The sequence below is a fragment of the Pipra filicauda genome, unplaced genomic scaffold (assembly GCF_003945595.2).
Source record: "Pipra filicauda isolate LSUMZ 115617 unplaced genomic scaffold, ASM394559v2 scaffold160_size1671714_pilon, whole genome shotgun sequence".
Taxonomy (NCBI): domain Eukaryota; kingdom Metazoa; phylum Chordata; class Aves; order Passeriformes; family Pipridae; genus Pipra; species Pipra filicauda.
This window is the reverse complement of record NW_024104107.1, coordinates 1,265,475-1,286,852: the sequence shown is the minus strand read 5'-3', so window position 1 is coordinate 1,286,852 and position 21,378 is coordinate 1,265,475. Positions and strand designations below refer to the sequence as shown.

The following is a 21,378-nucleotide window of genomic DNA, read 5'->3' as shown; positions in this document are numbered from 1 at the left end:
GCCAGTCTGATCAGAAAAAGGGGCAGTTTTCAAGCTACCAGCCAGCATTTCCTTGACTGTGATTGGAATCATAGAATCACTGAGGCTGGAAAAGACCTCCAAGATCATCAACTCCAAACTTTGACCAAATATCCTCATGCCCACTAAACCACACCGCCAAGTGCTATGTCTACACATCTTCCAAACACTTCTAGGGATGGTGACTCCACCACTTCCCTGGACAGCATGTTCTAATGCTTAACCACTCTTTCAGCAAAGAAATTTTTCCTGCTATCCAACCTGAACCTCCCCAGCACAACCTGAGGCCATTTCCCCTTGTCCTATCACTTGTTATCTGGGAGAACACATCGACCCCCGCCCAGCTACACCCTCTTTTCAGGGGATTATAGAGAGCAATAAAGCATCCCTTGAGCCTCTTCTCTAGATTAAACAGCTCAGTACCCTCAATAAGGTAAAAAGGGCTGTGACACCACCCCAGATCCCACTGGGACAGTGCTGTGGGCACTTTTAGTCCTGTGTGGCCCCTGCAGCTCTCCCAGGCACACAGGGCTCGCTCACCGAAGTGTTCTGGCACTGCACACTGGAGCTGTTGAACCTCAGGGCTGGCACCCTCTGCTCGCTGCCCTGGATGTTCAGGATGCACTCGTAGCCTCTCTGGCCCGACTGAGGCTGGGGCAGGTTCTTGGCCTTCAGCGTGATGGGTTTGATCACTTCCACCGGCACCAGGATCTTCTCAGCCTGCAGCAGCTGGGGACAGTCCTGGGGAGAGAGCAGACAGCACACCAAGTCAGCACATGGGGTTTCCCACCCCCAGGTGGAGCCCTCTGATGCTTCTCAACCTTCTACCTTTACCTGCTTACAAATCCTTTGCAGCTCCCCGACCTCGCTCCGTTACGGGGGAATTGGGGAGTGTTACAGGGAAGGCTCAGATAAACAGGAGAGGAAGGATTTCTTTTACAGACCATCCTTTCCTATCTCCCTTGCTTACACTGCAGACTTTCAGCCTTCAGGACCCAGGGAAGCCACCTCTGGTGTTTTTTAATACCTGCTCTCTTATTCAGGTAATGGAAAAGGAATCATGTTCCCTCCATGGGTTTAGTCCAGTCACAATGCCGTGATAGAAGTGAATAAAGCCAAAACCTGAGCATAATTCCTTGCTTCCCAACACCATTAATAAAAGGCACAGCTCCAGCCAGCTCCAGCAAGATGTGTTGCAACCTATGGAGTCGGGGATGTTAAAAAGAGAGTTTATTTTGGCTTAGAGGAGGACAAAATATTTATTACAGATAGATCCATCTCCCAAGAAACAACTGTTACACACTGTGTGGAGATCCCTTGGAAAGGCTCACCAAAGGAGCAATGCCAAGTGGATGTTGTTAATCTGGTGCCTCTGGGTGGGTCCCTCACAAAGGTAGAGGTCTGGGCACCCAAAGGTGGCACGCAGGAGGCTGCACTCAAAATGTCATTAATTTGCACACCTCTAGAGTGGCCATGTGCTGCTTCTTCACGGCACAGTCAGACAAGCTGTCACATCCATGGATTCTAGGAAGCTACCACATCTTTAGGAAATTACTGCAGCTTTTTCCTGGCTGATCCAAGGCCATTTGATATAAAATGGGATCCCTTAAATAAACCACTGCAACGGGCTTCAAAACAAAAGCACAGACCACACTCCCTGTGAGTGCCTGCCTGTCCCCCCTGGTGATTCTTTTCAACTCTCAGATACCAAGGTCAAGTCTGTCCCCTCCTTTTCACATTTGGCACATTGGTTGCTCTCTGTAGAGAGCTCCAGTATCATGATGATGCATCCACCCTGCCCAGTCCAAAGAGCAACACCATTTCAGCCTATCCTGCCCAACATTAAAGCCAGACCCAGCTGGGGCCAGCAGAGACAGGGAACTTCCTTAAAGAGGTGCAACCTTAATCTGTAGGGGTTGGCAAAAGGAAAATGACTGACTCAGGGGAGAAAAGAACTGAAAGGTTCAAAAGTGGAATTTATGGCTTATTGAGAGCCTGGGAGCTTGTTAGAGCAGATGGTGGGAGCATCTTACTGAAGCAAACAGCTTAGGGAGATAAAGAAATGGATTAGAAGTGTAACATCTGCAGTTACATCAACCACGAGCAGAATTACAAGAGCCATCAGTCATGACATTGCATGTGTGAGTTGATCCAGGGGCAAGAGGAAAATCCAGTAACCACTCAATGTCCCTGCAGTGAGGTCCAGAAGCCTTCCTCAGCCCCAAAGAGGGTCTGTCTGTCCTGGTGAGGATGCCAGACAGAAGAGTCCTTCAGGGCCATGTGATTTCCCATCTGCACTTAGAGAGCTACTGGTGGGCTCCAATTGGCCTTGCCCAGGTTGGCACCAGAACCTGGACAGGAGCTGGGTGGAGCTGAACCATCCTGGGTCCAGTGTCTGTTTTTCCCCCTAAACTGGTACTAGGCCTGGCTTGATACCTGCTACCAAGGGCTGAGGCTTAACAGGCCGTCAGGTTAACCTGGTTGGAGGGTGTAAGCATTGGAGGTGGAAAGGAAAGCCCACGGGTGACTGCAATTCAGTGATGAACTTCACAACTGTGATTCTCTGCACTCAGAGGGGGTGAGGATTGAGTGTTTGAGGGGCTACACCCTGTTCCAACACTCCCTTCTCCTGCTGCTGGGCTGCCCTGTGATGAAACATCTCTAGGGAGTTACTAATGCTCAAACACAATGGTTAAAGCGCCAGAGAAGTGTTTTTCTTGATTAAAGAGCAAGGCTTTACCATCTAGAAAGTCTTCCCAACCTTGAGTTCAATGGTCCTACACAGCAGCGTTAAGGATAAATGCAGGGTTAAGTAGATACTCAGCACGAGAAAATGAGGTATAATCTATAACTCTGTGTGATTTAGACCTATAAAAACCCAGAGGACAGGGGAAGGAGATGGTCTAGGCCATATTAAAGCAAGAGAGAGAGTTTCCAGTGCTGATCATGCCAGCAGATACCACATGTAAACACTATTTGGGACTAAATGGTTTCAACACCCCCGACCCTTCCCCGTCACGTGCCCAACATGTCCTGGGGCTTCTGCATCTGCTTCCTCTCTTTCTCCTGGCAGAAGAAAAGACCTTGGCAACATCCTCTCCATTTTTTTCCCTCCCCAGCCACAGGAGTTGAGAGAGAGATGCATTGGCAGAGGGAATCAGTGGGACAGGAGGATGGGAAAGCCGTATCTGCCGCTGAGCAGCCGTTTCCCAAGAGTGGGCATTTCGCTTGATGTCTGTCAAACAGCAAAGCCCCTGATGGGAACTGGAGGATGGAGGTTGGAGATAGTCCACCCTGTTACCTGCAGGCCAATCCCAGCTCTTCAGCCTGGTCTTTCTTGTGGAGCCTTATCCCGTCCCCCTCCACCGCTGGTGCTGTAACCTTTCCGATAACACTTGTTTCAAGTCCATTAACAAGCCGTGATTGAGGCAGCCCCAAAACAGGATTCGTTTGCATATAAAAAGCTTTGCAGTGCTGTGAGGAAGTTCATTATAGATAATTGAAGAGGCAAGCGCCATAAAGAGGAAATCCTCCCAATGTGCCTTTATCTGATTGACCTAATGTTCTTTCTAATTGAAACGGGGAGGGGAAGAGGCAATTTCATTGGGTGTTGTGCTGCATAAAACCTCAGAGCTTGGACCAGGCTCTGGGTTCAGATTCACACAGAACTCATTTTGCAGCCTGTGTCAAGCTTTGGGTGCCTGGCCAGGTTTGTATTTTTGAGGGGAAAACAACAAGCTGCTCAGAGCAGGCCCAAGCAGAGGAGTCCTTAAAAAAGATTCATCTTGGGTATTTTACAGTGGAGGCACTTTCCCTGCACCCTTCTCCTCTGCAGTGGACATCACCTAGGCTGGAAAATATGGTTTTCACCTGATAGAGAGGAAATAAAAATATACTGCCAACAACTGCACCAAAGAAGGGCACAATCTCACCCCTTTTGCCTTTGGTATAAAATAAATTAAGCCTTTTGCCCAACTCGAAGGGCAGCTGGTTCAGAATCCAGAGGATTGTTGTTGATTCATTTTGTGTGTGTAGCTTCACTCTATTCCTGAAATGCTTTCAGATGAGTCAGACCATTTACAATAATATCCCCCACCCTTGCCAGTTACTCCTATCAGCAGCAATGCACACCTCACATCACCAAAATTTTGCCAATTACCAAGTCAGGGAGCTTTTGCAGTGAAAACACTGCATGAAATGGGCTGGACTCATTGGGTCGATGGTAGTTTAATTTTCTTTATTTATAACTCCTCACAGAGCGGCTGTGAATGTGTTTTGTTGTAGCTTGCAGAAATAATAAAAGTCTCAGAAATATGAGAACCTTTTCTCTCCCATATGTGTTATGGCCTCCATCACAAAAGCTGAGTGAGTCCCCAGTGAGAGCCATCAGGACGATTCTGCTAAAGAGAATGATGAAAACTCTCTGAGGCCGTGTGGTCTTAGCCCTGAACTAATTAGTTAGGTTCCTTTATGGTGCCTTATACATCTAGAGTTATGATTTCATGGAAATTTCATCCTGCTTTTTCCCAGTATAAGCTGGAGACTGACCAGATACTCTGAGTTATCATCCTCTCCTAGGAACGTAGGGTTCTTTCACAGCCTTGTGATGCTACATGGGTTTTATTCCAACCTTATTTTGTACAGTTTCACTCTCTGTTACTGGTTTTGGCCAGGGTTATGATCTGAAGTGTCATCAAAGTGTTTTCCACTTTCCAAAAGACAATGGGTTTTATCTACTTTAAACGGGGGGCATTCCACATGGGAACAGGTGAAACATCCATGAAGGTTTAATACAATGGCCCATCCACCCATCAACAACCTCCACCTTATATTGCTGTCCCAGTTCACTCGTTTTCACTTGTGCATCTCTGCTCACACAGAGCACCCAGGTGAGGGAATCTTTCCAACTTTTCCCTCATACTGGCTCCTCATGATCCCTGGTAGCACTGGCTGGGTCTCCACTTAGAGCTCACCTATCACTGACTTCATTGGAGGAATCCTTGGCAAGATAAACTCAACCCTTGGCAGTGGATTTTCACCCTTCCTTTCCCAGAAGGGCAGGAGTCATCTCCATTCAGGACCAGACACAGCCACCACCACCAATTCCTTTATTACTCATCTCAAAGCATCCAGTTCCCTTTTTCTTTCTTCTCCATTTCTTCACCCTCGAATTGAGGGTTTTTTTTTTAAGACTTTCTTTTCAATATCCCTCCTCCACCCACCAACTTTGTTCCTTGTCCAAGCCATCTTGCGTGGAACAAACGTGACCGTAAAGTGAATCTGAGAGGGAAGCAGAATTTACTCACTCAAGACCTTTGGGGCCCCACAAGAAATGAAACTCAGATTGTTATTTACTCACATATCACATAAATAAATACATCTTTTGTTCATCTCCTCTGCTGAGCTGCAATGTTCTGTTTTTCCCTTTGCTCCCTGTGGCTTTCTCACCCGCCCACACTGTGCTGTAATCAAGTCAAGAGGGTAAGAGTTGAGAGACAGGGATTGGGTATTTATAAAGATATCTAGACCACGGCATCTGGATGCTCTGTAAATCAGATTAGATTAGAAAACATCATGACAAACACAGAACAAGGAAAGAGAAAGAAAAGGAAGGGAAGGAATGAGAGAAAGGAGGGGAAATCCGGGCAAAAAACAGGCAAAAAAGAGGCAAACCCCCCCCCAACCTTTCACTGACTTTGGAGAAATCAGATTTCACCCGGATAAAAAGCAGGAAAACAGCAAGTTCACAAATGAGAGGCAGCAGGGACTGCCTGGAATATGTTGCCTGAACTTCTCTCTCACACCTTCACACAGTCACTCGGGGTCACCACCCGAGGTTTGTGTAGCAGCTCCCTCGTTCTGCTGCACACGAAGGCCTTCAGGCTCCAGGGCTGACAGGCTGGTTCCTTTGATGAATCACTTTTAAACTCCTGCACAGCTTCCCAGACCCTGGATAATGTGGAGAAGGAAGCAGCAAGGAGCTCAGCACTCCCAGTGAGGGAGGGGAAGGGGTGACTTACAGTCCACGCTGTGTTTACATTATTACACCACTAATTCTTAACATCATAAAAATTATATTTAAAATTTACACAAACGGTGCCAGGGAACGTTATTATGTTATAAAGTGGAATCAGGTCAATGCCTTGTAGGCAGGATTCCAAGCCCCATAAATTTCTGGATATACTTCCCCCAAATTTACATCGACACCAGCAGCAATCAAACCAGCTCCAAAAAAAAAAAAAAAAGCTCACCCGGTCAAAGAATTTTTTAATGCACCATATATTTTATCTGCACTTCCTAAGTTTGCAGTGTTGTTAGTTTGATTGATGGTGTGCTTATTTATTGGCACAGTAAAAGTAATAATACATGAGGAAAATGCTCAGAACTTTAAAGGCAGCTGATGAGGAGAAAGCAACAGGATTTATGGGAAGTGTAAACATCTGCAGAGACAACAAAGGAATAATTGAGTCCTTGCATCTCTGTCACTTCTGGTGGCTCCTTTCTAGTTAAGAGTCTTCCAAGCACTCAGGAGCAAATTCCAGCTGTCTTTTCTCAGGGATATTGCAAGGGATTCTTGTGCCTGGGAAAAGGTGGCTGGTGCTCTGTCTAGGCAAGAGATGTGGCCCTGTTTGAGCTCTGTGCACTCTGGTAGTTACACCCTCAGCCCTGCACAGGACCATCCCCAAGGGTCACACCGTAGGCCTGAGAGGATCATCCAAACACTCCTTGGGCTCTGGCAGCCTTGGGGCTGTGCCCACTGCCCTGGGGAGCCTGGGCAGTGCCCAACCACCCTCTGGGGGAAGTTTCTTTATTTAATATCAAACCTGCCCTGACACAACTTCAGGCCGTTCTCTGGGGTCCTGTCCCTGGTCCCCATAGAGAAGAGATCAGTGCCTGCCCCTCTTCTTCCTCTCATGAAGAAGCTGATGATGTTTGTGGGTCCCTTCCAACTCAGCCTATCCTGTGATTCTGTGATTTCAGTGCTGGTTTGCCCAGATCAGTGCACAGATATCGTAGCTGGAGGGAGGGAGACCAGGACATCATGGAATGGTTTGGGTTGGAAGGGACCTTAAAGATCATCGCATTCCACCCCCTGCCATGGGCAGGGACACCTTCCACTAGCCCAGATTGCTCCAAGCCCTGTCCAACCTGGCCTTGAACACTTCCAGGGATGGGGCAGCCACAGATTCTCTGGGACACCTGTGCCAGGGCCTCACCACTGATGGATAGCAGAGCATCAACTCAGCTGCCAGAGCCTCTTGGGTTCCTGGCCTCAGTGCTGTGAAGGCTGGAGAGCAACGAGCAGTGCTGGTACCCTGGAAGTGGGTACTTTAAAGCAGGAGCTAAGTGAAGATAACCAACCTCCTCTCCCATGGATCCCTGCCAAATCCTGCTGATTGGGAGCAAAGTGACTCCCCCAAGGTCATGCAGACAGTGCTGGGAAATGACCCAGGTCTGTTGAGAGCTTGATCCAACTCAGGACTATTCTGCCTCTGAAGTCAGTCCACACATCTCTGCTGATGAACATTAATGATTTTGCCCTCCTTTAATTCTTTATTAATAGAGTCCTCTTAGCCGGTCCATTATTTCACAAGGATCAAGGTCAGCCTGCCATAATTATCCAAGAGCCACATTTATCCCTTTTAAATAGAGACACAACATTAGCTTTTTTTCAGCCCTTTGCTGCTTTGACACACTCTCAGAAGGAAAAGTAATGATCCAGAGAGCAGGAGCCTTCTGGTCACTGGGTGAGGGGAGTGGACTAGTGACAAAAATAGTAGATGGTTTTGTCATGAAGTCCATCTGCTCACCAGAAAGGAGCTACTGGAGACATGTGAACAGTCTCAGTTCTGGTGTTTCCTGAGTTTGGAAATCATAAGAAATACAATCATGTGCATCGAAGAAGGTGGTGTGTGTTCAAGAGACAAGATAACCATGTATTTACTTGGACAAAGTCTGTCATTTTTTAAATGAAAACACTGGTAAAGTAAGACAGTCCTTCTGAATAACACACATAGGAAAATGAGTTGTGTAAAGCTGTGGAAAGCACAGGCAGCTTGTAAAGCAGTAATTAACTTCTTCTCCAATTATGATTATTTAAATCTGCACCCTTCATAGCCAGCCTTCTGTCTTTCTGTAAGGACTTCATCAGAAGCTGACAAGCCCTTTCATGTGTGTTGGCCCTGCCCCTGGTGGAGGGGTTGGAACTAGATGATCTCTAAGGTCCCTTCCAACCCAAAACATTGTGTGATTCTTTGATATCACTGCACATCTCTGCCTGGCACCCCAACAGCCCAGTGAAGCTGAAAAGTTTGAGCATCGACATAATACCCCTTTCTGCTCATCCATGCAGGTACCAGTGACATGGACATGTCACTCCACAACACAGTTTACTATTCATCTGTGTCAAAAAACAGGTTTTGCATGAGTAAGGGACATCATCCAGCTAAGACTTGCTCAGAAGTGAGAAGTATTCCCATGGCAACACTCTCACATGGGGATTTCTGATGTCTAACAAGGGTTAAGCCCAAGCTGCAGCGCTTTCATCCTAAGAGGGGACAAAAAGTCTATTCCTCCTTTAAAGCTGCCCAGTTTTACAAAGTTAGTAGGAACTTGGTGCCTTTGAGAGCTCCAGACTTTGGCCCAACTAGGTCAGGAATTCCCAATGAATTCAGAAGTGAACAGCAGAGATGGAGGAACAGCTGGACCGGAGGTTGCACACACAGACCATGTTGATGCAAACCCACTTCCTTCAGAAACCAGGACAGAAGCCCAGAGAGTCATCAGACTTTGGCTTCCACGGTGGGAAGGTCAGGACCATGATATCATGGCTCTTGTCATCTTCCCCCTCACCAAGAGCCATGACAGCAGGAGATAACACCCAAGCCAAAGCAAATGGACTCAAGGCAGGGAAGGAGAGTCTGGGCTCAGCCTCCTGGAGATGCCCCAAGCAAGGCAGGAGACACATTCCGGCCTCACCTCTTATCTGCAGCTTCAACATCCTGAGAATGTTTCTCCTTGGCCAGGCCCCAAAAGCTCACATGTCCCAAAGCAGTGAATGCAGCTGATGCTACAACGGAGAAAAGCAAAATCTTTTGGCTTCAGAGCCAAGACACGTCCCTGGACTAAGTCTGAATGGGGAATTGTCTTTCCTCCCTCACACTGCAGGGTGCCAGACTGATCTTAGCAGTCCTGACAGATGTCCAAAGAGCCAGAAAACCCTGTAGCCATTTGAGGCATGACAGTGGCATTGCACTGAGCTGGGCTATCAAAACAACATAAGCTCTTCCCCATGTTTTTCAAAGGATGTCGTGTTGGCAGGGACAGATGAACATCACCCTGTTGCATTCTGAGATCCCTCTGTCCTGTGGGATAAATAATCTTGCATTACAAAGATGAGCAGCCCAACTGTTACGAAAAACATTTAGCTGGGACATGGTATTGAGTGTCAGATGCTTCTTACATCTTCATTCCAATTAATCTCCCTGAGTTGCTCCTGGAAATCACACGAACAGGTCCTTGATTAGTCACTCACAAGGTGGCTGGAGAGGCAAAGCTCTAAGACAACAAGCTGTGTATTAAGGTAGGATGAACTGCCCTCAGGGAGGCCTTTTCCCATCATTTCTCAGTTCCTGTTGTGATTTGGTAGGAGATGTTATGCCCCAGGACAGATTTCCTGCAGATCCACCACAGTAAAAATCAGAAATAGATTAGCTATTAGTTATTAGATAGATGAGACAGATTGGATATTAGGAAGTAATTCCTGGCTGGGAGGGTGGGGAGGTCCTGGCACAGGTTGCCCAGATAAGCTGTGACTGTTCCTGGACCCCTGGAAGTGTCCAAGGCCAGGTTGGACAAGGCTTGGAGCAACCTGGGCTAGTGGAAGTTGTCCCTGCCCGTGGCAGGGTGTTGGAACTACGTGATCTTTAAGGTCCCTTCCAACCAAACCATCTATGAATCCAAGAAATCCTACAGACAATGAACAAGTTACCAGCCTTTTCCCTTGCCAGCTGGGTGACTGCAGGGCAAAATGGCTCAGAGATGACAAAAGGTACCCAAAAATAACAGAAGAAGCCACTTCACACGCACCTTTTTCTTCACCTCAGTGCAAGTCACCGTGACTTGCAAACAACAGCAAATTATCTAATTTGTTTGTACATGCTCAAAGACTTCTTATGAGCAGCCCCCACTGAGAGATCACGGCTCCAGGAACTAAGTATTGTACAAGCACCTATTAACTGAAAGTGTTTACCCAAATCAGAAGGTGTGAGGGAATCAGGGGCACAGAAAGGTGAACACGTCCAAGTAATTCAATCAGAAATATAACTCTCATCTGCTGAAATAAAACCTGTGGCTCATCAGTGGCTCTGAGCAGTATTTTCGTGCTCTAACAGGACTCTGTGAACAAGGAGAAAGCTTTCTGCCCAGCCTCCAATTTCTGTGTTTAATTTCCTCTCATGATTATTTGAAGCACCCCCTGTGACGAGGATGTACCCACTACAGGACACATCTTTTCTGGGAAAGGGCTGTGACAGTGGATCAGAGTTGAAATGCCAAAGCACCAGGAGCCCTGAGGCACAGCTGGATCCACACTGTCAGCTCCAGCCTCCTCCCAGATTACCCCTGCCTCCCCCTGGACAGGATGCCAACCAGACTGAACCCCTTCACCCACTCTTGGAAACCCTTCTAAGAGCAAAACAGATGATAAACACCAAAACCCTCGTGCTGCTCAAAAGCAGGTGGCACAAAACGTGTGCATCCCTCCACCACATCCCACCTGCACGGGGTGGCTGCTGGTCCCCCTGCCTGCTCACAGCACTTGAAGGCAGCAGGTTGCCTGCAGTTGCCATGGAAACCACACCTCACACCCTCCCCTTGATGACAGACAGGTGCCAGGAGAAGTGAGTGGATAATTGAAAGCCGGGAAGGACTGGGAGCTCTGGAATTGGCCTCGCTGCAGCTGTCATTGCAGTCCCTGAGAAATGAGAGGGGCATTCATTGAAGCAGAGATGGGTTTTCTCCTCTCCCCGTGCTGCTGCTTCCAGCAGAAGCCTCTCTAGATGGGTTAAGTGAAGCTGGAAACGGGAGAGGGATGGAAACCGAGCAGTTGCCACAGCAACAGCTGAAGATGCATCACCAGGAGGTTTGTTGATGCAAAGGGAGCAAGGAGTTGGCCCTGCTCACCCCATGGCCCAGCAGGTCCTCTGCCCCCTCCCCAGTGCAGCCACCCAGCACACTGGGGAGCATTTTGGGAGGAGGTGGCCACTGTGCCTTCCTTCTACACCTTAGGAAGAGGACAGAATGGGACCTTTGGACTGTTTCTTGAGACCTTGAGGCAAAGTCCTTCCTGAGTCACAGAGGGATGTACCAGCAGGATGGGGAAGGGCAGTGCTGGGTTTACTACAGACAAAGTCCATGATGAGGAGATGTGGGCATTAATACAAAGAAGAGGATAGGATAGGATTAGGATAGGATAGGATAGGATAGGATAGGATACGATACGATACGATACGATACGATACGATACGATAGGATACGATAGGATACGATAGGATACGATAGGATACGATAGGGCAGTAGGATAGAATAGGCTAGACTAGGCTAGACTAGAATAAAGTAGAACAAAAGTAGCATAGGATATAAGTAAAATAGGCTAGGCTACGTTAGACCAGGATAGGATAGGATAGGACAGAAGTAGAACAAGATAGAAGTAGGATAGGATAGGACAGTAGGATAGACTAGACTAGACTAGACTAGAATGGAATAGAATAGAATGGAACAGAAGTAGGATAGGATAGGATAGGATAGGATTAGGATAGGATAGGATTGGGATGGGATTGGGATGGGATGGGATGGGATGGGATGGGATGGGATGGGATGGGATGGGATGGGATGGGATGGGATAGGATAGGATAGGATAGAAGTGGAGTAGACTATGTTCAGCTCCAAGGGCACCTACAACAACCGCCCAGTCCACCTGCCTGACCACTTCAGCCTGACCAACACTTAAAGCCTGTTATTAAGGACATTATCCAACTGCTCCTTAGAAGTCAGTCAGTTCATACTGAGTTGTCATCATCACTCTCTGCCTTCTTTTTTCCCCTTCCTTTTTCCCTGTTTTCCAAAAAGATCCGTTCCCAAGAAGGACGAGGAGCTGGGCAGATTTAAACCACTGCACACCACTGCAGAGGCCACTGGTAGAGCTTTTAGTTCAGAACAAGGCACAGGCAAACACTGGGAAAAGCATGCTCTGCTCCTCAGCAGCTGCTTCCAGGATGCAGCTCACAAGGCTTTCTATCTCTTTTGACAAATTAATATTTGAAGCAGTTGTTTCTTTTATGTGGGCTCTGCTGTCATTAGCACGTACAACTCGACATAAAACACTCTGGTGCAAGATCTTTTCTTCTGTTCCCTTTTTAGGCAGCAGATGAAAATCCTTTTAATAAAAAGGCCTGTTTGGGGGAGGAAGGAAAACACATGCACACACAAATCGGCTGAGAAGGGAGAGATGAAAACCTCCTTCAAGGTAATTAAATGATTATGTATCTGTTAAAGCCAGTGAATAATAGATTTGTTATCTAGGCTTGCTTTTGGCTTTTGCCATTTTTTTTCTCCTCTTTTTTCCCTACACAAAGCTAAAATCCTTGCAAGGCCTGGAACAACATAGTGTTCATCTTAGAGAAAAAGGCACAACAAAAAGATTTAATCCTTTATCCCATCAACTCAAGTAGGATACCCCAGCACCCCATCCTTGGACAGAAACACTGATGAAATAAAAATTACCCCCTTGGACCAGAGCAGATCTGTACAAAGATGAGATGGACAACGCAAATCAGGAGAGACAGGAGCTGTTTCTACAGCTTCTGTCTCGCTAAAGACCCTCAGATCAATTGTTTTCCACCTCCTTGCCTCAGTTTCCCCCCAAAATTGTTGGCTGTCGTGCCCATTTACAGAAGAAAATGACTGAGCTCTCTTACTTGGTAATTGTGCCAGGTAAGTCAGGGTTGATTTCACAGTGTGTTAGTCTGGTTTGTGCTCAAACTCTAAGCCTGCACTGTGACTTTAGTTATGGTCAGCAACAAATGTCAAAAGCAGAGACAGGACAGCCAAGAAAAAAAACAGAAACTCAGCCCACTCCCTTTTATATCTAATTCTCTCCACTTTTGCCATCAGCTCTTTGGGAAAAACAACAACAGCAACAACAACAGTCCACTTCAGTATTAAAATCCCTTTTTTCCTCGTGCTTTCCCTTCCTGCCCTCAGTAATGATAACATCAGCTCCCCTTTATAAAGCAAGAAGTCACTCAGTGTATTTCAAGCCAGTGGGCCTGGTTTTTGAAAACCTGCTGTAAAGGGAAATTACACGCCAAGGTGAAGCATTTCTGCCACAAATCACCCAGGGACTTTGTCAACCCTGTGTGATTAAGATCAGTGCCATAATCATAAATACTCTTGCTTTATGACCATGCTGGAGTTCTTCACTGGAGCAAACATGGGCTTTCCCAAGGCTCCCAGGCTAGCTGATCCAGATTTATCCCAGGCAGAGCTGATCCATCTGACAAATGACAGGAAAGAAAGTCGTATCTCCATGTTGATAGTGAGGGATGTGCCTTTTCTGTCCTTTCCCCATCTCTGGTTGTTCTGCCAGGTGGGACTGGCTGATCCCAGCTATCCATGATGCCATTCAGAGGCTCTCCTTGGATGGCAGATCACAGGCTACACAGACACAAGCAGCATTTTGCCTTCTGGACAATGTGGGTCACGGCCAAAGCCTTTCTGCTGTCCCACTGGATCAGCCTCAAATTCATCCAGCATTCTAAATTAATCAGCAACTCACACTAAAATTAAAGTAAAAACCCCAGATCCTCTCAGAGAACATCAGGAAGACCTGAGTGAAAGGCTGAGCCTATGGGAATCCAGAAAGTTGTGAGGTGTCCTAAGGAAATCATGGAGTCAGAATGTACACAAGGGCACAAACCTCCCTTCAAAGCACTCCAGGCTGGTCCAGGGGTGATGGGTGCCAGCCCAGAGAGTCCATTTGCAGCCCAGGCCATCTGGAGAGTGGGAAGTCTCTTCCCACATGATGGCAAGATGTTGTACAGGCAAACAGAGAACAAAAATCACCTGAGGGTGAGTGTTACAAGAGAAGGTGAAGGCCAGAGTGAGGGGGAGGGTAGAAGGCCTGTCAGGCCAGCAGTGATGATTACAGAGGGAAGGCGTTCCTGGCACTGGTCCATATGATAGAGCAACACCAATATTTGTTTGCTTGGCAAGGAGTCTCTTGGTGCAAGATCCTGGAAGATGCCCAAGCTAATCTGCTCAGCAAACCCATGGAAAGACTGCAAATGGGATGGTCCATCCACTCCACACTGGTGGTACAGCTTCCCATCAGTCCTTCCTCCAGACTTACTGATTGAGCAGGTACTCATGCCTGGATGGTAGGAAACACTCCCCTCTCCTCATCCTCCAGGGATCTAAATGCTTCCAGAGGAAAGGACTTAAAGGAGCATGGAGATGAGAGGCCAGTAAGAACAGAGCCACTCAACATGATGGTGCATTCCAAGCACTGCTGAAGGTGGCATTGGGAAGTCTGGAAATGGACCTCAGTCCTGGTAACCTCGTGAGTCACCAGGAGCTGGGTGAAGGTCTGGATGGGCAATGAGGAGCCAGGTGTGGCTTCAAGATACCCAATGGTTTCTACTGCTCCAAGAACCCACTCAACAAAAAAGCAAATGTGTAGGACAGAAAATGATAGCATTGCAGGTGAAAGTGAAAAACAGGCAGTGGAAGTTGCAGTGAGAGGGATGAGTCAGTGGGAAGGTGGTTTTTCAAGAGAAGCGTGGGAGACACGACGCAGCGTTTGCTCGAAGTGCCATTTGACAAAAACCTTCCTGGCTGCAGAGGGATTGTAAATCTCTTTGTCAGAATGCACTTGTGATGCCATCCTTCCCCAGCCCGAGTGTCCTTGACAGCCACAAACACACAAACGGAGTGAGAGGGACTCTGAAGTTACAGGGTATTTCTCACGTTGCCAGGCAGAAAGGCAGCTCGGAAAGTTTTGGGGTTTGGAAGGCCATTATCCTTCCAGATTTTGTAGTTCCAGTGCTGGGAAGTGCTTCCTCTGTCCAGCAGAGAGGAAATCCAGCTCCTGAGGTGAGCAGCTGAGTGCCAAATGTTGTATCCCAGGGGAAAGAGGTCCCATTTGTGCTCAGAGATGGTTTTGCCACAGCCCTCGTTGGGAATGGCCGGTGTAACATCCATGTCTCACATGATGCTGTCATTGCCTTGGAGATCAGTAGTTGTCTTCCAAGGTCGGGTTTGTGCCTCTCCCTGTGCCATGCAAATCCCACAGAGCAGTTTTGCAAGATCAGAGAGGGAGTTTATGAAGCTTAGCAGGAAATTCTCTGTTTAAGGGGATAGAAGAGAGAAAGAGCAAACTCTGCTGGCAGACAAAGCCCCCCAGGATGGTCTGAAGAGGACACCTTTCAGAAACCAAACTAGCAGAGAGGTGATGAAGCTAAAACAGGCAGATCTGCAGAGTTTGATGAGTCCACTGCCTTCCTCCCCAGTTCTGCAGAGCAAGGCCTTGGAGGGGATAAAGATCAGGGGCTGTGCCATCCCCAGCCCATTCCCTAAGAAAGTGGGATCATTCTTGTGGTCTCCTTTCTGATGAGAGTCATGTCCTGAATACCAGGGATGTGATAGGGGTTGAGGGAGCAGGACATCCACTAAGGTTTGTAGGCATTTGTTTTTGGACAGGGGGCTGGAGGAGAGAAGAGGTGGGAAGTGGGAAGATGAGTCCTGTGCTTGGTACATGGGACACCCCAGAGGAGCCAGAGAAGATCAGTGGTGGTGATGGTTTTGCAGCAGTATTTCAGTGGGAAGCTGAGACAAAGTGTCCCTGGGGATTCCACTCTAGCCTTCCAGCCCCTGAAGGGGAAGGCACAGAAATCTGTGAGCAGCAGGACTGGACAAACTGCCAAGGTTCCATGTGAGGGAATAGTCCCTCTCTGGCTGGGATAACCTTCCAGAAGGGCTGAACTTTGAGCTGCCTTCCTTCACCCCTTCACCACCAAGCAGAGGGTGCCAAGCCCTCCACCTCCTCAGCATGTTTTCCAGCAAGTTTATAACAAATTCTGCATCCTGGTAGACTGAGAACTCATGAATATTTATGGATTGTCTCAGTGGCACAGCAGGTCAGAAGTTCTGATGCAGGACACCTCAACCAGCACATATGTGGTATCTCAAGCAGCACTTACGGAAGGGGTGAGAGGGAATGGGGATGCCATGAGAATGTGAAGACACTACATGTGGGTCTTCTGGTTCAACTGGGCTGGGGCAGGGGCTGGTGGTAGGTGGGGGATGACATTAGAGACACCAGAGCCAGCAGGCAGCACGGGGAACAGCGAGGGTTTCACCCTCTGAATGCAGCACACGTTGCCAGAGTCTTCAGCAGCCACTTGTGCCCTGGTGGCTCAGCAGGTATCAGATCTCTTAATGGGTACTGGTCCCTGGGGCCAGGCAAACAACCAGCCCTCTCAGGTCATTTACCAGACAGCCCAGGATGCTTTCAGACCGTTCCTGGCCAGGAAGTAATTAAGTAGCTTCCTATTTGTATTCTCCCCAGCTCCACTTGTCTGCGAGTGCTCGTTAGTCACAGTACCTGCCAGGCAGCATTTGCAGCTCTGTGTTAAACCCCAAGGTCCAGTTCAGCTCAGTGACTGGCAATGAGGCATCTCCTGGCCTCATCTGGAGGCAGTTTGAGGCACTGACCATTAGGCTTCAAATCCATGAAGCCACAAAGGTGTTCAAAGCGTGGCTGAAATCTACTGGCATGGACAAAGCCCTAAATCCTTCCCAGATCTCAACTGCCTGGGAGAGGTGCTTAGAGGAGTAGAGTATCTCCATCTCTCCTGGAGACGTATTACCACTGTTTTCCATCCCTCCCAGCCCCTTGATGCCAGAGTTTGTCATGATTTTCCAAGGTAACCCATTCCCTGTAGTGTGTGGGACAGAGGGAGAAGCTCCCTGAGATTTTGGCAGAGCAGAGAGGAGAGGAGCTGCATACAGAGAGAGAGGTGAGGGTCTCCTAGAGGGTGAGGGTGGGACTGGAGGTGGAGAAGGCTTCCTGGGCTGTTAGTTTGACAGGTGACATCAACCCCTGACATGCATCCTGTGCCCCTTCCTACCTCAGGCATCTTGACTCGTCCCTCCTGGAAGGAGCAGGAGCTGGGGTCGTGGGTGCACACGTGGCGGTACTTGCACCAGTGACACCTGTAGGGGCTCTCCACGCATGACAGACACCTGGGAACAGAGAGAAAGAGCAGTCACCTGGCCAGAAGGGTCCCATCAACCAACAGGACAGGCCTCGAGGCTGAGAGCCTTTCTCAGAGGGAAACACAGCCTGGCAAACATGGTTTTTTGGGTTTTTTTTTTACACAACACCATCAGGTTACAGGATGGTGCTGGACTTGCCACAGCCTGAGCTGGTTGTCGCTGGGATCACAAGAATCTCATATTTATTAGTTAGTTTAGGTTGCATTCATATCATTCCAACTGGAGGAATAATAAATATTTCTTGCATTTTGATTGCCCTGTTGCAACTTTTATTCAGACTATCAGCAAGTTCTTGGCTTCTTCACACGCAAGAGGCATCCCCATTTTTGCCCAAATCCTGGATGTAACAAAAAATTTGAGATCAGGGGATGGGTGGAAATAAGAAAATATGAGATCGGGGGATAGGTGGAAATAAAAAAGTACGAGATCAGTGGATGGGTGGAAAATACTGCAGCCTGGCTGCCTCCACACTGGGCTGCACCAGTGCCCTGGGAGCTGTGAAGACATCAGGAGAAGGTCCAAACGAGGGACTGGTGGGAGGAGTGATGCCCATGGAAGGCAAACCCTGGGCACCAGCAGTTCCATGGGGTTAATCCTCCCACACAGAGGCCAGAAACCAAGTGGGATGCACCAAAATCAAAAAGTCAAGGATGGAGCACGGAATTTGCTCCCCCTGTGTCCCACAGGTTTATTGGTGTGAGTTCTGACCAGGGTGAGGAGGCTCCTGCAAATATATTAACTGTATTTTTCTTTTCTTCACCTCAGCAGAGAAGTGTAGACTATTGGAGCAGCTACCTGGGAAGCAGAGGGCATATTGAGGACATCACCTGCTCAGCATGTAGGTAAGAACCATTCTCTCCACCTTACAAGGTTTTGCTCTCCTGTCCCCAGGGGCTCTGCAGAGTAGGAGCTGCAAACACCTCTCCTGGCTGTGTCACAGCACTGACTTACACCTACATCACACTTCTTTTTAAATTTAGTATTTGTCTGCTCACCAGCAACCAAAAGGAGACATAAACTCTCTGCACAATCCTGATCACCCACACTCTGGAGACCTTCACATCCAAGGCATGGAGGGGCTGGAGCATGTCCAGGGAAGGGAAGGGAGCTGGGAAGGGTCTGGAGAATTCCTGAGGGAGCTGGGGGGGGCTCAGCCTGGAGAAAAGGAGGCTCAGGGGGGACCTTCTGGCTCTGCAAGTCCCTGACAGGAGGGGGGAGCCAAGGGAAATCAGGCTCTGCTCCCAGGGAACAAGGGACAGGATGAGAGGAGATGAACTCAAGTTGTGCCATGGGGAGGTTTATATTGTATTAGGAAATTATTTTCCATTTAAAGGGTTGTAAAGCCCTGGCATAGGCTACTCAGGGAAGTAGTGGAGTCCCCATCCCTGGAATTGTTCAAAAAACGTGTGGCTGTGGCACTTGAGGACACGGTTTGATGGTGAACATGGTGGTGGAGCTGGCTGATGGTTGGACTTGGAGATCTTAGAGGTCTTTTCCAACCTTATTGATTTTAAGATCCTATAAAGCTGCAGACTCTAAAGTACCAGAAGGGACCTTGAAGGGGGTAAATTTTCCTGGCTTTTACTGGGCTTTTAATGGGCAGGAGAGAAAAAACTGCCTCCAGCAGAGCTTGTCTGAGCCCAAGAGGCATCCACACACCCTCTCCCCTGTCTCCAGGAAATCCTGCTCAACTCCAATCCACCCTCAGCTCTGGTACAGCAACTTATTCTTCAAATTGGTAACAAGTGCTTGCTCTGATACATCGAATTAAAAATGGATAGTGTAGCACAGTTTGTCAAGTAAGGAACCAAAACATGCCATAAATATTTAACACCACCATCTCTCCTGCTCTCCCCACCAACACTTGCTTTCTGACACTGTTTGTCAAAGCAGCAGGTACATGGAAATAGGAATTGCCTTTCCTTGTGAATTGCTGAGCCGCAGTAATTATGTGCTTTTGGCACTTCTGAACAGGCTCAGTGGTGGGGATAGAGCTGCTCAGCCTTGCTCAGGGGTGGATCATCCCACTGCAAGAGCATCTTTCTGTGGGGCAGCTGCAGATCTGCTCTGGTGGGGCAGCTCCTGAGCAGCCCTGGGTGGCAGCTAAACTCCAGAAAAATGGGGTGGGAGGCTGGAAAGGAGCTCACAGCACAGAAAAGATGGTCTTGAGGGAATCAGCTGGGTGTTCCCTTCTCAGTTCACATCATGCACGAACCAACCTTCCAGACTGGAAAGACCAATCCCATATTAACCAGCTGGGGCAGGCTCCTGCTGGTGGGAATGGCAGGAGGGGTGAGGGTTGGAGATGCATATTATGGGCAGGATCCAGCCATCCACAAACACCTGATTAACAGGATGATGAGGGGGCCACGTGCTGAGGTCATGATCCAGTCCTGACTCAATTCTGTGGCAAACTGCCCCAAACTGCCCCAAACTGTGACACTCTGCCTGCAGAACAAATGGTCCCCATACTCTTGGTCTTCTCGGGAAGGACCCCATCATCCTGACTACCACACAAGTGACCCAGACCTCATGTCACCTCCACACCTAACCAGCTTCCTGAGGGACACATGCCCATCACCAGGGGGTTCTGTGGCAGATCCAGGGGTGGAATGGGAAGCAGGGATCAAAGGAAAGGAACATACGAGTTGTGGACGCTGCAGTTGTAGAAGACGAAGCTGGTGCTGGCAAAGGTCATACCCGTCTCCTTGGACTTGAGCTGAAGCTGCACAATGTGATGGTCTCCTGGGGGAAAAATAGACACATCAGTGTGTGGCTGCTTTGTCAGCCTAGTTAAAAGCACTGCTGGCCATGCCACCAGCCTGAACCTGGAGCTGTCTCACAGTACCTTGGCTGCTCTGTCCTCAAGAGATGTGGAAAGCACAATAAAATCCTTCTGGAGCCCAGTTCTCCAACAGAGTGACCTCTCTGTTGGTGTTGGGATGATGGAGTGCATGTTCACCACTGGAAATTATTGTACCTGGGAGCAGAGTCTGGGCTAGACCATGACAACAGGTCTAGATCATACCTCACTAATCTCAAAAATATGGTGACTGAAGCCATCAAATAGGAAAGCTAAGCCCAAAGAATGAGTGCAGATGGCTGGAATTCAGAGACTGTTAAAACAGAGTATTCTCCTTGAAATTCTTCCTTGCTGCTGGTTCATTTGGTGTTCCCAGAAGGAAAGGGTCTGTGGACATTTCTTCCACATTCTCTCACCCCATTAACCCCAAGGTCCATTCCCCTGGTCTTTGGCTGCAAAGAACCCATCTCAGTGTGAGGGACGTGCAATCCATCACACTTCCAGAAGGATCCATCCATTTCCATAGCAGACCCATGGGAACCTCAGCCCCTACACCCCATCTCCTCATTCCCACTGCTCCCAAACTGGGCAGTCGGTTGCTACCTCTTCCCACAACACCAAACCCACTATTCAAAGCCCATCACCGTGGGTAATGAGTGGGTGCAGTAATTGCAGTAATTTGGTGGGGAACTGACCCACAATTACTTTGAGATTTACTTGTGTGGCCCTTTCTGTGCTGTTCACACAAGGGGGTGTAGTGATAGGACAAGAGGGAATGGCCTTAAGCTGAAATAGGGAAGGTTTAGATTAGATATTAGTAAGAAATTCTCCCCTGTGAGGGTGGGGAGGCCCTGGCACAGGTTGCCCAGAGAAGCTGTGGCTGCCCTGTCCCTGGAAGTGTCCAAGGCCAGGTTGGACAGGGCTTGGAGCCACCTGGACTAGTGGAAAGTGTCCCTGCCCATGGCAGGGGGGTTGGAACTAGATGATCTTTCAGCTCCCTTCCAATTCAAACCATTCTATAATTCTATGATTCCATTATTTTCCCCCTCACCTGAAGACTCACGAATCAATCAGGACAAAGCAAACTGGACAGTCCATCACAGGGTGCAGCCACATGTGCACTCACCCACCTTCAGGCACACACAGACTCAAACACACACATACAGACACTGCACAGACCACACACTCCACTAAACACATTTTCCTGCCAGTGCTGGGCT

The 21,378-nt window shown here is 48.4% G+C and overlaps 1 protein-coding gene across 1 annotated transcript in view; it reads right to left on the bottom strand.

The window, feature by feature from the left end:
• Nucleotides 1–21,378, bottom strand: part of PLXNA4 (plexin A4) — a 420,427-nt gene that overhangs the window by 87,635 nt on the left and 311,414 nt on the right. Inside the window, exons 7-9 of the mRNA XM_039379236.1 lie at nucleotides 20,001–20,100; nucleotides 17,208–17,322; nucleotides 559–759 (exon numbers count right to left, since the gene is read on the bottom strand). Of these exons, the coding sequence (XP_039235170.1) occupies nucleotides 559–759; nucleotides 17,208–17,322; nucleotides 20,001–20,100 (416 nt within the window). The remainder of the gene's footprint in view (nucleotides 1–558; nucleotides 760–17,207; nucleotides 17,323–20,000; nucleotides 20,101–21,378) is intronic.